The sequence below is a fragment of the Hypanus sabinus genome, chromosome 6 (genome assembly GCF_030144855.1).
Source record: "Hypanus sabinus isolate sHypSab1 chromosome 6, sHypSab1.hap1, whole genome shotgun sequence".
Classification (NCBI taxonomy): Eukaryota; Metazoa; Chordata; class Chondrichthyes; order Myliobatiformes; family Dasyatidae; genus Hypanus; species Hypanus sabinus.
Window position 1 is genome coordinate 83,593,657 of NC_082711.1, and position 17,101 is coordinate 83,610,757.

The following is a 17,101-nucleotide window of genomic DNA, read 5'->3' on the forward strand; positions in this document are numbered from 1 at the left end:
ATTTAGTATTACTGACTTATAACATGCTAGGAATACCAGTTCAATCATATTCCTAATTAATCAACAAATGCACTAGTCCATAAATTTCAAAGCTATTCTGTTGCCAGAATTCCACCTACCATTTCTAGGCAATGCATGGCAGATTTAATAGCAACACTTTTTTTTCTGCTCCTCTTAAGCCAACAATAATGTCTTGCTATATAAGTTTTGCTATTTGGGATGGGTACAGAAGTAGTGGGAATATGTAACTGAACTTTAGATGTAGGTGAGTTCAGGGGAGTATCTTATTTCCTCTGGTATCCTATACTTACCCATTGAATATACGCTAATCCAGAGATCTTGTGTTATGAATTGAGAAATAGGTTACTCCTAGTCAGATCAAATAATAAACCTACTAGGTGTCAAGAGTGGTAAGTGCAGCAAATTTGAAGTATCCAGATACATGGATGATGATAGTTCGTAAAATTGCAAAACTTCCTCATCTTCCATCTCACAGTTGACATGTAAGATCTCTTCCATTATTTGAATTATAACTAAAGTGCAAATTAATATTTATTACAAGAAGCATCAAAAATTTACAATGTGCTTAAACACAGGGCACTTCAAATTATAGTGATTATGGCCACAGGAGATTTTGTTATTATTATCTGCAGATGAAAATTAGGTTACAAACCAGACATCATGGCACTTAAAATATGTAGGATGTATCTGGATTTTGCAGAAAAGATAATTACAAACAAGAAACCTATTTTGACTTAATTCACCCAATCAGGAAATTTCACATCTTTTCCATATTCTAAGGATTCTGTTATCACATTTTTCTAAACTTACAGAATTAATCCTAAATTTATGTTAAAAACAGTCTCCACTTTCTGCTCTTTTAATTAAATATTCCAAACTTTTTCTAATTTCCTTGACTCTCATCATTTATAAGTGCATTTCTTAGATCCTTTCCCCCCCCAAGGCAAGAAATCCAAACCAATAGTTTTTCCTTCTACTTTAAATTTTTGACACAAATTCCAACAGCCAGAGTACCACAGACAACAGGCATGTGAGAACATCATATATAACTGGTTCTCCTCCAAATCACATGCAATTTCAACTTGCAAAAACATTGTACTCCTTCAATATTAGATTTAGTTCCTGGAATTCCATCCCATGGAATTGTGAAAGCACTGTCACCAGAAGGGCTGCAAAGTGACTTCTCAAGGACAATTTGGAACTAATGCTAGTCTTGCCAGCAGTGTACACTGCCCACACAACAGTAAATATATAAATTTGAATATTGTGGATATTCCAATGGCCATTTCCTGTACAGTATGTCCAAACGTCTCAGTTGCAGATGCTACTGTGAATTTCAACCAGCATTTTTTCTGACCAACACACCCAAAATGCTGGAGGAACTCAGCAGGCCAGGCAGCACCTAGTAAAGTCGACGTTTCAAGCTGAGACTCTTCGGCAGGACTAGAGAAAAAAAGCTGAGGAGTAGCTTTAACAGGTGGAGTTGGGGAGAGAGAAACACAAGGTGATATGTGAAACCTGGAGAAGGAGGGATGAAATAAACAGCCTGGAAGTTGATTGGTGAAAGAGACAGAAGGCCATGAAAACAAGAAAAGGGTGGAGGAGCACCAAAGGGAGGCGATGGGTGAGCAAGGAGTTAAGGTGAGAGAGGGGAAAGGGGATGGGCAATGGTGATGGGGGTGGTGGGTATTAACCATATAACAATTACAGCATGGAAATAGGCCATCTTGGCCCTTCTAGTCCGTGCTGAACACTTACTCTCACCTAGTCCCACTGACCCGCACTCAGCCCATAACCCTCCAATCCTTTCTTGTCCATATACCTATCCAAGTCTGAGAAATCAATGTTCATGCCTTTAGGTTGGAGGCTACCTAAACAGTATATAAGGTGTTGTTCCTCCAACCTAAGTGTGGCTTCATCACAACAATGGAGGAGGCCAAGGATGGACATATCAGAACAGGAATGGGAAGTGGAATTAAAATGGGTGGCCATTGGGTATTCTGGCAGCGTAGCGTAGGTGCTCAGCAAAGTGGTCTCCCAGTCTACGTCGGGTTTCACCAATATACAGGAGGCCACACCGGGAGCATTGAACACAGTATATACCCCAACAGACACACAGGTGACATGTCGCCTCACCTGGAAGGATTGTTTAGGGCCCTGAATGGTTGTGAGGGAGGAGATGTAAGGGCAGGTGTTCCGCTGGCAGGGATAAGTGCCAGGATGGAGATCAGTGGGGAGAGACAAACGGAGTTGCATAGGAAGCGATCCCTGCAGAAAGCAGATCGTGGTGGGAGGGAAAGATGTGCTTGGTGGTGGGATCCCATTGGAGGTGGCAGAAGATTCAAAGAATTGTATGTTGGACCCGGAGGCTAGTGAGGTGGTAGGTGAGGTCAAGAGGAACCCTATCCCTGGTATGATGGCGGGACGATGGGGCAAGAGCAGACGTGCATGAAATGGAAGATATGCAGTTGAGGGCAGTGTTGAACATGGAGGAAGGGAAGCCTCTTTCTTTGAAAAAGGAGGACATCGCCTTCATTCTGAACAAGGTGTGTCACAGTCTAGGAATCAGCACTTGTTACCAGAGTAAGAAAACCACAGCACACAAAAAGAAAATCTCACCTGTATATTCTTCACTATATCTTTTCTTCTGTGTCTACAGTCAGTAAAGTCATCAGGCAAATTCTGAAAATAAAATATTCTGTTTGTAAAGGATTAACAGCACAAGGGACATGAATGTTATTTCTGTTTAAAATTAATAATATGCTTCAAAAATATACCCTTTTCTCAATGTGTTCATTGTTAATTGAGTCAGAGTTGCACAGAACAGAAACAAGCCCTTCTGCCCACAATGTCCATGCTGCCCCATTTCCCCTAATCTCATTATCCCACATTAGCACCATATCCTATATCTTGACTATATGCTAAATGATGCATCTGACTCCACCACCTTCGTGTCTGGCGCATTCCATATCAATAACACTTCGTGTTTAAATAAAACTTATCCCTCAAATCCCCTTTATTACTGATGGCTCTCAAAATCCTATAAACTTCCATCAGTACAACCCTCAGACTCCTTTCATCTGGGAAAAACAAGCCCAGTTTATCCAATTTCTCCATATAAAACAGTCCTCCAATCTAGGAAGCATCCTGGTAAGTACTCTCTCTTTAGCACAGTCAGATACTCCTTTAGTGTGGCAATGAAAACAGCACACAATATGCCTAACACTTGCTTTATAAAGTTGTAACATAACATCCCAGCTCTTATATTCTATGCCCTAACCTACGAAGGCAAGCATGCCACATACTGCCTTCACCACCCTATCAATCAGTGTTGCTGCTTTCTGGGAACTATCGACTTGAACCCCAATGTCTCTCTGTTCATCAATATTCCTTTGTGCTCTACAGTGTACTAGTTGACTTTCCAAAATCCATCACCCTAGACTTGTCATAATTAAATTCCATCTGCTAATGTTCCACCCTACTCTCCAACCAATCTGTACCTTGTCTTAGGTAAACTTCCTTGCGATCCAAAACAGCACCAATCACCCATCAGTTAGATAATTTTTAAATAATTTTTCCACTTCGTGCTTAATCATCAAGCACTAAAAATATGCAATATGGTATCAATTCAATATTTACAACAGGTAAAACTTTTAGGGCTAAGAATATAATGTTACAGTATGTATTTCTGCATCAATCAACTGAAGCATCATTCACTGCAATAAATTTATTAAATGTCAAGTATTACTAGGAAGGCTTTTTCTTTAAAAGAAAAGTCAAACTTAAAAGTATACTATATAGTTACAGAAAAAAATAAAAACACTAGTAGACAAGTTCTCTGGAAAATTATGCCCAACATATATAAATTATTGATAAATGGAATTGAGTATCACACATTGGAGGCAAATCGTAGATACGGCAGTCCCTCAATTTCCCACCCTGGCCCACCATTCTACCAGATCACAGATGAATAGTGCCTCAACTCCATTTACCTGCTTTTCCTCCATATTGCTTGATGAGTTCCGATCAAAGTTTTGTACAACTAAAATATTACCTCCTCATTTTTGAACTCCAGCACTTGAGATGGATGCCAACATTACTTCAGCTTTTTCTTAAAAGGAAAGGCCAGCATTTATTGCCCATCTGGTTTTCCCCCTGAGGAGGTGGTGGGGAGCCCCCTTCTTGCTTGCTTGCAGCAGTTTGATACAACTCTATGGTTTGGTAGGTCAGTTGAGTCAACTACAGTACTGTGGGTCTGGAGTTACACATAGGCCATCAGTGAACCAGGTGGATTTTTAAAGAACAATCCAGTAGTTTCACACTGATACTAGCATTTTATTCAACATGTATTAATTAAATAAATGCAAATTCTTAAGCTGCCATGATGACATTTGAACACATCTCTGGATCGTCAGCATAGGCCTCAAGAATTCTGGTTGCAAACATAACACTTTAATAATTAATCCCTCCATGGGTCCAATTGTATACATGGATATCATCCGTACTGCACCTTATTTCTCACCTTCAAAAAGTAATTTGATTTGCCCTTTGTGAATCCATACCTGACGTATTCCTATTTAGCCAAACTATATCACTTGTCTCAACCACACACTTTGAATGTTTCTGTAAATGTAGACAATTTACTCTTCCTCCACAAATCCAAACAATCTTTGTGTCAGATAATTATGATTTTCACATGGCGTGACTCAAGTAAATTGAGAATAGTTGTATTTCCCATGTTAAACCATCTACATTTAAATAAAATTTGATGAGATATACGGTAACTAATATTTAAACAAGGATAAATTATATTTAACTGGACATTTAGCAATAATACTACCTATAATTATTTACTTCCTGAAAAGGCATTTTGACATTGTAAAGTAGGATTATAAACTCCAGAAAATTACATTGCATGAACAGTTAATTGTAGCACTAGCAGTTCAAACGTTACTCGTCTTATCTAAAATTCAGCATATTTTATCATGTCTTTGTATTGCCAACACACCCAAAATTATTTTTACACTAAAATGGATTATCAACATAAATATCTCAAAGGTAATTCCTATCCATTTTGTAAACAAATTTCAAAGTGCCTGATGAGTTTAAAATTAATGCCTTGATAGAAAACATTGAATTGAAACTACTGAGAAGCATTCTTTTAAATAAACATTTATCCTCAAAACAATTTATGTATAAATCATTAATAAGCACTGTACCTATTATCTTACCCACCATTGCATCAATCTGTTCAAGAAACTTCATATACTGTTCAGATATGCTTTTCACTCTCTTCTCTAACTTGCTTAATGCAGAAGATCGGAGATCACGGGCTAAGAACCCCTGGGTAATGAGAAAAAACAGCTATCAACTCAAAATTCTCTTCAACAGCACCTTCATATATCCATTATATCAAGCTAAACCAAGATATTCTTTAAGTAAATTTCCAAAACAGCATGCTCTTTAGGCTAAAGGAATGCCATTGGACACAAGCACACCTTGCCACTGTGTGAAACATAGAAGTTACTCAAGGCAGGATACAGACTGGTTGTGAAGTCAGGTGGAACATTGGCAAATGGAATTTAATTCTGAGGTAACTGAAAAATTAACATGAGAACCTTAAGATTCTTCTACAGCTGAGGCAGAGAATACCTGATGAGAGAAGGCAGTTGGGTACTCTGAGATAGTACACTGTTTGTGGTTTATGCCAAACTTCTTCGTACTCCCAACGCACTGCTTCAGCACCTTCCTAAATTCTCGTTTTCCTCTTTCAGGGATCATAGGTCAAGAACTCCCAAGGATAAGCAGGTTGTTGCATTTTTTTCACGGAGGCTTTGAACTTAATCCTTGAATATTTTCTTCCCATGACATAAAATAGAGTTCAAGAATCAGGATGTCAAGTATGTTAAGAACAAAAAAAAATCCAGAAGCACAGATGCTGGAAATCTAAAATAAAAACCAAAATTGCTGGAAACGCTAACTCCTGATTCTTTTTCTATAGACGGTGCCTGATCTGCTGGACACTTCAGCATTTTCTGTTTTTATTTCAGATTTCCAACATCTGTTGATTCTGGAATTTACTTATTTATTCATGTTGATGATTATTTGTCAGAACTGGGAGAGAGAAATCTGTTTTTCAGGCCTGAGGGAGGATGCTAGTGTTATTTCCCCTATCTTGTCAGTATATTTGGAGGATTTTGCAGAGACAATGTTGGTAATAATATTTCCAGTGACCTGAGCAGCCACCTGGGCATATTCCAGAAGCATACATGAGAACATGGAACATTGCTGCCCAATAAACTTTGTTATGTAACCAAACTGAAGCCTCAACCGTCAAACATCTTTTTCCAGTGTGTATCGGAGGCTATAATGATGCATCAAAGACAACGATGCATTTCATCACTGAACCCTGCCTTCATTGAGATGTGCATCCCAAGATATAGGAAGTGGCCCACATTCCCCTAGCTCTCACCACGAAGCTCTACTACAGGGCTGTATATAGAGGACCTTTATATTGAAGATACCAAGTCTGACTTTCACCATTAATGACATATGTGCTTGGCTGCCCATCATCATTAAATCCATCTCCACTGTCTTCTCCAACCACTATTACAACAAATAAAACTAGCTCATTGACGTGTCACCAGTAGTGCTTCATCTACAGTAGTGATAGCCAGTTCTACCTCACTATCAACATCACCTACACCTCGATTGCCCCTACAGTGTCTCCAGATTGCCAAGGCTAATCCAACAAATAGCACTGAGGAGTAAAATTTTCTTCTAAATGAAAGCAAAGCCAAAGTCATCAGTCCTTTTTTCCTGGCCACCTGCTATCCTTCTGACTCATAACTCCAGACCAAACAGATTTGTTTTGCAATTTTAATATTACATCAGACCACAAGATGTCTGACTCCCATCAGTAAGGAGGCTACACAGTATCTACCCCAGGACCACCAGACTCAAAAAGTTAATTTTCCTAAGCAGTAATTCTCATCAACACTTTCACCCACTAATCCTTCCCATCACCACTACTTTATCATTTTGTGTCAGAGTCACCTTGTGTACAGACACTCCTGTGCCTAGTGTCACTTTATAGATATACAATCAATATGTATAAGCTATATACTTTTATATAAACTGTGTTTTTATTATTATTGTGTTTTTATGATGCTTTTTTCGTGCTGCATCAGATATGATGTTAACAATTATTTCATTCTCTTTACACTTGTGTACTGGAAATGACTAAACAATTCTGAATCTTGAAGATGAGCCGCAGACCACGTATTACCGTAACTCTGACCAAAAACCTATCGTTGCTGGAATTCATAACTTCCCCCTTCCTTGATTTTTTTTAACCAAAATCTGCCTATTTGTCCTGACCAATCTCCCACATTCAACATCTGTTTACCATGGGATTATCTGGAACTTCCTAAGTAAGCAGGACAGGCATTTTCAAATCCACCCATGGCTTTGCACCCCAGACACCACTTTTGTAATTTCCAACAGCTCTCTATGATACCTTATATTTCCGATCTCAAGAGCATACCCAAACCTTGCCACTTTTGATGCTAGAACTTCTGGCTTTGGAATTTACTCCCTAAATCTCTTTGCTTTTCAAACTCTCTTTTCTACTTTAAAATATCCTTGAAGTTCAAAATAAATTTATTATTAAAGTACATACAGTTGCAAGAAAAAGTTTGTGAATCCTTTGCAGCTTCCTGGTTTTCTACATTAATTACTTATAAAATGCAGACTGATCTTCACCTAAGTCACAAAAATAGACAATCGCAATCTCCCTAAACTAATAACACACAAACAATTGCAATTCTTCTCATCAATACTGAATACAAGATTTCAACAATCACAGTCTAGGTTCAAAAAATTATGTGAACCTCTGGGGTAATGCCATTTGAATGTTCCACAACACTTCTGTGGACAGATGAAACAAAAGTTGAATTTTTTGGCAGAAATGCACACTGCTATGTTTGGAGAAAAAAGAGCACTGCACACCAACACCAAAGCCACATCCCAACTGTGAAGCATGGTGGAAGGAACATCATGGTTTGGGGCTGCTTTTCTGCCTCAGGGCCAGGACAGCTTGCTTTTATTGAGATAACAATTAATTCAAAATTCTATCAAGACATTTTACTGAGAATATCAGGGTAATGGCCCTTCACCTGCAGATAATAGAAATGGGATGATGCAACCAAGACAATGATTGGAAATACAGGAGTAAATCAATCAATGGTTTAAAAAGAAGAAAAATTGTATTTTGGAATGGCCAAATCAGTCCAGACCTCAACACAATCGAGATGCTGTGACATGACCTGAAGAGGGCTGTTCATTCAAGGTATCCCAAAAATATTGATGAACTGAAACTGTTTTGTATGGAGGAATAGTCTAAGATTCCTCCTCACCATTGTGTAGATCTGATCAGCTGCTACAGGAAACATTTGGTGGAGGCGACTGCTGCTAAAAGAGATTCTACCAGTTACTAAAGGGTTCACATACGTTTTCCAGCTTGGACTGTGAATGATTAAAAAATGTGTTCAATAAAGATATGAAAAGTATAATTGGTTGTGTGTTATTAGTTCAGGCAGATCGTGTCTGTCTATTATTGTGACATAGACAAAGATCAGACCACATTTTATGAGTAATTGATGGAGAAAACCAGGTAATTTCAAATTTCACAAACGTTTTCTTGCAACTGTATATGTCGCCATATACAACCGTGGGATTCATTTTCTTGAGGGCATTCACGGCAAATACAAGAAACACAATAGAATCAATGAAAGACCACTCCCAACCAATGTACAAAAGATAACAAACTGCAAATACAAAAATAAATAAATAAACCAACAATAAATATTGAGAACATGAAACTGAGTCCATAGGTTGTGAGAACAGTTCAGTGATGAGGTGACTGAAGTTATCCCCTCTAGTTCAAGAGCCTGATGGTTGAGGGGTAATAACGATTCCTGAACTTAGTGGTGTGGATCCTGAGGCTTCTGATCCTGCTTCCTGGTGGCAGCAGAAAGGAGAAGCATGGCTTGGATAGTTGGGGCTCCTTGATGGTGGATGCTGCTTTCATGTGAATTGCTCTGTGTGGATGTGCTCAATGGTGGGACTGGACCATATCCAGTACTTTTTGTAGGCTCTTCAAGAGCACTGGTGTTTCCATACCAGACCATGATACAACCAGTCAATATCACCAAACACCTGTAGAAGTGTGTCAAAGTTTTAGGTGACATGCTTTCTTTGCAATGGCACTTGCATGCTGGACCCAGGACAGATCTTCTGAAATAACATACAGGAATTTAAAGTTGCTGACCCTCTCCAGCTCCGAAGCCCAATGAGGATTGGGTCATGTATCTTCAGTTTTCTCCTACTGAAGTCAATATTATCAGCTCCTGGGTCTTGCTAACATTGAGGTTGTTGATGTGGCACCACTGAGCCAGATTTTCAATCTCCCTCCTATTTGCTGATTCATTACCACCTTTGATTCGGCCTATGACAGTGGTCTGACAATGACAATGGTCAAACTAAGGGCTTTGACAAATCTTATAGTTGTCTACCAAAATGTAGAGTTTCCACTGAAATTATTGTGTTTTGCACCTTGACCTCAGGGAACTGTTTTGTTTAGCTGTATTTATGTGTATGGTTGAAGAACAATTAAACTTGAACTTGAAATCCAGGTTATTATATTAATCTGCTCTCAAAAAAAGTGAAATCTTTAACCATGTACCTCCTATCACTGCCAGCGAGGTAAAAACGGAAACAATTACTGACAGATTAGCACAATGAACCCAAAGCAACAACTTCATTATTTTCATTTCAGATAGCAAAAGGAGGAAAGTATTTGGAAGCAGAAAATATTCTCACATTTTGAATGCCTGTCAGCTCAGTGCTAATTTCTTCAAGTTTATGTGATAACTGTTCTGTGGATTTTTCCAAATCCTTTAAGTTCTTTAATTCAGCTTCCTCTTCAGGACTGTTCTGTGAAGTCAGAGAAAACAACCAAACCAAGATAGATTGATTCATTAAGGATTTAGCATTCTATTCAAAGAAATTTGGTACTTTTTTTAAAGAAATAAATTACTATTTCACTTTCACTTAACAGATTAAGCAATCACACTTCTCGTGTAATAAATTCCCACAAACACTGATTAAATTAACCAATGCATTTGTCTTTGATAATGGCAGAATATTGCCCAAAATTCCCTGCTTCTCTAAATTAAATTATTTACTATTCCTGTAAACCAGTAGAACATAAATTAGGTCCTAGTGTATTGTTTCATTGGATAATTTTCCTCTAATATTCTCATGATGTACCAGACAAAATAATAGTCCAGAAAATGCAATTATTGCAAGAGTCAGTTCTCACAAAGACTGACTGAAATCAATTTTATAAAATCTTTCGCAGCCTAGCTATGTATCCTGCTGTCAAGCACAATGATTTTGTCATTCAAAACTGTTACTAGCAAAATAAAATCTTTGCTTTTCGTTAAAATAAAAAGGGAACACCTTATTCTTTGTTTTGAAAGACAACATTCCACAAGAAGTCCATCAATAGAATCTAGTACCACGAAAAAAAATGACTACTAATTTCAGCACCTCCAAGCGTGCATGAAGTCAGTCATAGAAAACTACAGCACAAAAGCAGGCCCATTGGCTCATATAATTCATGCCGAGCCACTTAAATTGCCAAGTTCCATTGACTACACCCAGCCCATAGCCCTCTATACCCCTCACATCACTCTACCTATCCAAACTTCTCTTAAATGTGAAATCAAAATCAAATCTAGCACTTGCACTGCCAGCTCACTCTCACCACCCTCTGAGTGAAGTTTCTACTCATGTTCACCTTAAACATCCCACCTTTCACCCTTAACCCATGACCTCTAGTTGTCATCTCATCCAAACATAGTGGAAAAAGCCTGCTTGCACTTACCCTATCTATACTCCTCACTTCAATCCACTCTCCCCTCAATATTCTACATTCGAGGGAATGGAGTTCTAACATATTCAATCTTTCCGTATAGCACAGGTTCAAGTCCCGGCAACATCGTTGTATATTTTCTCTATACTCTTTCAACCTTGTTTACATCTTTCCTGTAGGTAGGCATCCAAAACTGTATACAATACTCCAAATTAGGGCTCACCAATATCTTATACAATGTCAACGTAACATCCCAACACCTATACTCAATACTGTGATTGATGAAGGCCAATGTGCCAAAAGCTTTCTTTACGACCCTATCTACCTGTGACAGCGCTTTCTCTGAATTATGAACCTGTGTATCCAGATCCCTTTGTTCTATCACACTCTTCGGTACTCTACTGTTCACTGTGTAAGACCTACCCTGGCTGGGTAGTCCTGAAAAGCAACACCTCACACTTCTCTGCATTAAATTCCATCTGCAATTTTTCAATCTATTTTTCCATCTGGTCCAGATCCCACTGCAAACTTTGACGGTCTACCTTGCTGTCTACTACACCCGCAATCCTGAAGTCATCTGCAAATCTGATGGTCTAGTCAACCACATTATCATCCAGATTATTGATATAGATGACAAACAACAATAAATTCAGTAATGATCCCTGCAGCACTCCACAAGCTACAGGCCTCCAGTCAAAGAGCAGCCATCTACTACCACTCTCCAGCTTTTCCTGCAAAGCCAATTTACTACCTCATCTGGAATGCCAAGTGACTGAACCTTCTTGAGCAATCTCCCAGGCGAGAGCTTGTCAAGTACCTTGCTGAAGTCCATGTAGACAACATCCATTGTCTTGCCTTCATCAAATTTCCTGGTAACTTCCTCCAAAAACTCTAAGATTGGTTAGACATGACCTACCATGCACAAAGCCATGCTGACTATCCCTTATCAGTTCCTATCCAACCAAATACTAATATATTTGGTTCCTTAGAATACCTTCCAATAATTTTTCTAATACTGATATCAGGGTCACCAGCCTATACCTATAATTTCCTGGTTTACTTTTAGAGCCTTTCTTAAAAAGCAGAACATTAGCTATCCTCCAGTACATCATCTGTCACTAAGGATGATTTAAATCTCTGCTACAGCCCCTGCAATTTCTGCACTTGCCTCCCACAGGATCCAAGGGGATTTGTCCAACCTTTGTAGACACAGAGTGTGTGTGCTTGACTGGCCTGCTGCCAGTCCAGATCTATCTCCTATTGAAAATGTATGGCGCATCATGAAGAGGAGAATCAGACAACGAGACCACGGACTGTTGAGCAGCTGAAGTCTTATATCAAGCAAGAATGGACAAAATTTCCAATTGCAAATCTACTACAATTAGTATCCTCAGTTCCAAAATGATTAAAAAGTGTTATTAAAAGGAAAGGTGATGCAACACAACAGTAAACATGCCTCTGTCACAACTTTTGTTGAGTGTGTTGCAGCCATCAAATTCTAAATTTGTGTATATTTACAAAATACAATTAAGTTGGTCAGTAAAACTATTGAAAATCTTTTCTTTGTACTTTTGTCAGTTAAATAAAGGTTCATGTGAATTAACATAACACAGATTTTAGTTTTTATTGCATTTTGGAAAATATCCCAACTTTTCTGGAAATGGGGTTTGTGTGTGTGTGCGCGCGCACATATATATATAAATAAAATGGCCACATTGTGCACAGCAATATACATGAGGTCTCATCCAACATTTGAAGTTGGAACAAGATTTCCTACATTTCCACTCAATAAAAATCTTTGCAATAAAAGACAACATAGTATTTGTCTTCTTTACAGTTGAGTATGAACTTTCTGTTTTCATGGCAGAAACCACATACTGTACACTAATGTTTCCTAGGTTACTATTTAAAAGATTGCTTTCTTCACCAGAGGGATTAGCAATATTGCTTCTCACACTGGACGAAATGCCTGATAAGAGCACAAGTTTTAACTTATAAGAAATTTTTGCAGTGACTGTGTGTAACGGAGATATGTTGATTGAATGTTACATTACTTTGTAACAGAACTCATTCCCCAGTACATTGATCGAGGCAGAACTTTCAGTCATGCATTATTTCACCAAAGGAAATGGGAAAACAACAAAGGCCATGTCACCCCAGACTACACTTGTGTACTTTTTAAGAAGTTAGAGCCTCAGACCTGGCAAAAGCATAGAGCAATCCCAGAGAAAAATAAATTAAGGAAGAAAAAAAGAGAAAAAATTATAAATTGTAATATATAAATTGTTTAACAATGCTCAGGAAAAATCTCACCATGTTCTATAACATTTATCTGGAAAATTATTCAAAGCATGGAAAGATAAATTTATACCTTTCTACCAATCATCATTATTTTACAGCCATTTTTAACATCAAGAACTGACAACGGTTGTTCCATATCTTTCAGAGATTTACCTACATGACACAGAAAATAGGAAATATTAAAATGTTGTTACTTCCACTCACACACATTTGGAAACATTATTGATCATTTACTTCAAATATTGCATGTATCCCAAATATTTTGGCACACTGTTAAAAAACTGGACTAACATTCAGCATGTGCCTTTGAATTACAAAAGGAATAGTATAACACAGATTGGATGATATCACCAAGTACATCCTAGGGATTTGAAACACATAAACTGTTGGGAATACTTAACAGATGATGCAATATCCGTGGAGGGAGAAATAGGGCTAACCTTTCAGGTTATAAAAACGTCACTGATCTGAGATGTAAGATTGTTCTCTACCAATTCTGCCTTGCTAACCAACTATTGTCATCATTTTCAGGTTTTATTTCATTATTTCCAGCATCTCCACTATTTTACTTAGGGATACCAAAGCAATTTTTTAGTCTTAAGAAGCGTACAGGGACAGAGGGAAAAATGGAATTCTTCACTTCTCTATTACAATGGTGGGAGGAGAGACATTGTGCACCATGGTATCTCAGGTTCAGGTGAAACTTTTGGAGATGGAGTTTAAAAGAACATTTTAAAAATATAATTAAAACAGAAGAAGCAACATCATCGGTGGAATGGAGCTGAACAGCTGTTACTTTCAGATAGTAAACCATAGGTGTCAAACTCAAGGCCCGCTGGCCATATCCAGCCCGGCATACAATTATATCCGGCCCGCGAGATCATTTTAGATGGATCTATTATTTTAATTATTAATGGCCTGGCGATATGAAGCCTATGATTGGAAGTTAATACCAATCATAAAAATAATGCTTGCTCAGCAGTCTTCTTCATAAGAAACGGAATTTGTGAAGTGAAACACTTTGTAGTTATAGCAGAGACTGAGACACATGAGAACAGGCTGAAAAACCGGAGGCAATGAAAGCCGCGTTCGCACGCGCCCGACTGCTCCGGCCCGCATGAAGCTGCATTTTGCCCAATCCGGCCCGTGACCTAAAATGAGTTTGACACCCCTGTAAACCAACCACCAGTGATCATCTTTCAGATCAATCCCATCCCACACTTAATTGCCTGGAACATATTCTCTCACCAATTAACTAGGTGTAACTTACAGTGGCAATTTCACTAACAACCAACACATCTTTGGAATAAGAGAGAAATCCACACAATCACAAGGAGAATATGTAGGCCTGGAGATCATAACTGAACTTTGGTTACTGGACTGTGAGGCAGTTGCACTACCTGCAGCAACACCGCTGTTACATGTAGACATGTAATCTGGAGATTAACATTGCCTCTGTACAAAAGAAAACTGTCCATTGAAGCAACCTGCAGTCTTTCGTGCAACACACACGATGACAGGTTCAGTCATCTTGTTTAGGTCACAACAAGACACAAATCAAATAACGATATATAATCTTCTGAATTCATCATGGAATTGAGAGGCTTGAAGCATAACCAATAAAAACTTTAAACTGTGTTATATTTTATAACAATTACATAATGCAAAAAAAGTTTGCACATTTTCACATACAAGTCAGAGATGTGAATGCAACTCTTTTCTCTTTGACCACATTTACAAATTGTCCAAACATAACTAAACATTGTCATAGGCATTCTTCCCCATTGAGACAGTTCACTGCTAAAGTTACAACAAGACAGCTCCAATCCAAAACACTGAATTGGCAGGGGTAAAATAAAATCAGACTATTAGTAAAAGCTGCATTTAATTGGAATATGGAATTGGACTGGTGAATCTTCTTTTTAATTAACAGCAATATTTGCCCAATGGCCTCCCAGGTAACAAGTTTTCTGCATCAAAAACCAACCATAATTGTGTCTAAATATTCTTATCACTAATTCACAGATGAGCCCAATTTCAGGAACACAGATCCCTCTATGATCACCAAGGATTAATGCAAGTTATCATAAATACAGTGGATCCTAGTAGCAAACCTTTAAAAATTAGTTTCTGTAATTGCTGGGGTACCCCAGTAACTTGCGCAATCACTGCTGCCATGTCCTGTAGTGTTGGCTCACAACCTTCCCGTTCTGCTGAAACCTCGATCTTGTGTTTCGAACTACCTAATAATGAAATGTACATCCAGGTCAGCAGACATCTTTGCACTGTATTTCAATACATTATATAACACATATTATATAAGTATACTGCAGTGCTACAATTGTCATACACTGCAAAACAATAAACGTTTAGTTATAGAGCATGGCAGCACAGGAACAAGCCCTTCAGCCCATTTACCAGCACCTGGTCCATAGCCCTCTAAATCCTTCCCATCCATGTACTAATCCAACTTCTCTAAAATATTACAAGTGAACCTGCATCCATTTCTGCTGACAGCTCATTCCATGCTCTCACCACCTTTTGAATGAAGTCCCCCCCTCATATTTCCCCCTTTACCTATGACCTCTAGTACTAGTCTCACCCTATGTCAGTGGAAAAAGCCTGCCTGCATTGCTGTATCTATACCCCTCAATTGTGTATGCCTCTATCAGATCTCCTCTCATTCTCCTACACTCCAGGTATTAAAGCCCCAGTCTATTCAACCTTTCCCTAACACTCAGGTCCTCAACTGCTGGCAACATCCTTGTAAATTGTTGCTGTACTCCTTCAATCTGGTATCTCTCCTGTAGGTAGGTGGTCAGAACTGCACACAATACTCCAACTTTGGCCTCACCAACCTCTTATATAACTTCAACATAACAGCCCAACTCCTGTAATCAATACTGTGAATTATGAAGGTCAATTTGCCAAAAGCTCTTTATGACCCAACGAGGCCACTTTCAAGAAATTACATATTCTCAGATCCATGTTTTACCCTCACTGCCCTAGCGTTTACTGTGCAAGTCCTACCCTGGTTTGTGTTCCAAAAGTGCAACACCTCACACATGTCTGCATTAAGTATCACCTGCCATTTGTTAGCCCACTTGCCCAGCTGGTCCAAATCACAATGCAAGCTTTGACAGCCTTCCTCACCGTCCACTACGCCCCGAATCTTAGTGCCATCAGCAAACTGCTGATTTAGTTTACCACATTTAGGGATGTTTACATTTATTGGTTATTTCTCCCTCTCTTTTTACGACGACTGTTCACACCACCCCACCACCAAAAATTTCTTCAAATGCAGATTGGTTTGTACATTAAGAGTTCAGGCGGCAGTGGATGAGGCCAAACCCAACGTGCAGCCAGCGACGGGGTAAGATTCATGCCGCCCTGCTCCTTGTGCTAAAGGCTAGAGAGGGCAGATTCTGCAATCACGCTGCAGAAGAGCTGCCCGGGCCCGGTAGTCACTCATCTCTCTGAGGGTCACCACTCTCGCCATCTACTGCAGACAGCAGACACTCCCATTACCGTGTATGAGTGTGAGCCCCACCACATCGCCAGCCATCGCAACTCCTCGCGCGCCCGAGTACAATTTCCGCTTCGCAACGGAAACGAACGGCCGCGCGGACGTGAAAGAAAACCCGAAGTAGACACCATCTTTGTGCGGGGCAAAACTTACCGATCTGTGAGGGGCATAGAGAGGTGGGTCGGAGGTTACAGCTGGAGAGATGGAGAGGGCTGTGTTGCGTGAACCTTCCTGGCGAATGCAGAAGACCTTCCCCTTTCTCACCAACGAGGAAGCAGCTGCTCTGAGCTTTCCCTGACCGGTAGCGACTGGCA

The 17,101-nt window shown here is 39.1% G+C and overlaps 1 protein-coding gene across 1 annotated transcript in view; it reads right to left on the bottom strand.

Annotated features, from left to right (window-relative positions):
• bag1 (BCL2 associated athanogene 1) overlaps positions 1–16,910 on the bottom strand; it is a 17,525-nt gene extending 615 nt beyond the window's left edge. The window contains exons 1-6 of the mRNA XM_059972535.1: positions 16,790–16,910; positions 15,376–15,504; positions 13,332–13,414; positions 9,904–10,017; positions 5,257–5,364; positions 2,641–2,703 (exon numbers count right to left, since the gene is read on the bottom strand). Of these exons, the coding sequence (XP_059828518.1) occupies positions 2,641–2,703; positions 5,257–5,364; positions 9,904–10,017; positions 13,332–13,414; positions 15,376–15,504; positions 16,790–16,826 (534 nt within the window). The 5' untranslated portion in view covers positions 16,827–16,910. The remainder of the gene's footprint in view (positions 1–2,640; positions 2,704–5,256; positions 5,365–9,903; positions 10,018–13,331; positions 13,415–15,375; positions 15,505–16,789) is intronic.
• Positions 16,911–17,101: the final 191 nt, after the last annotated feature.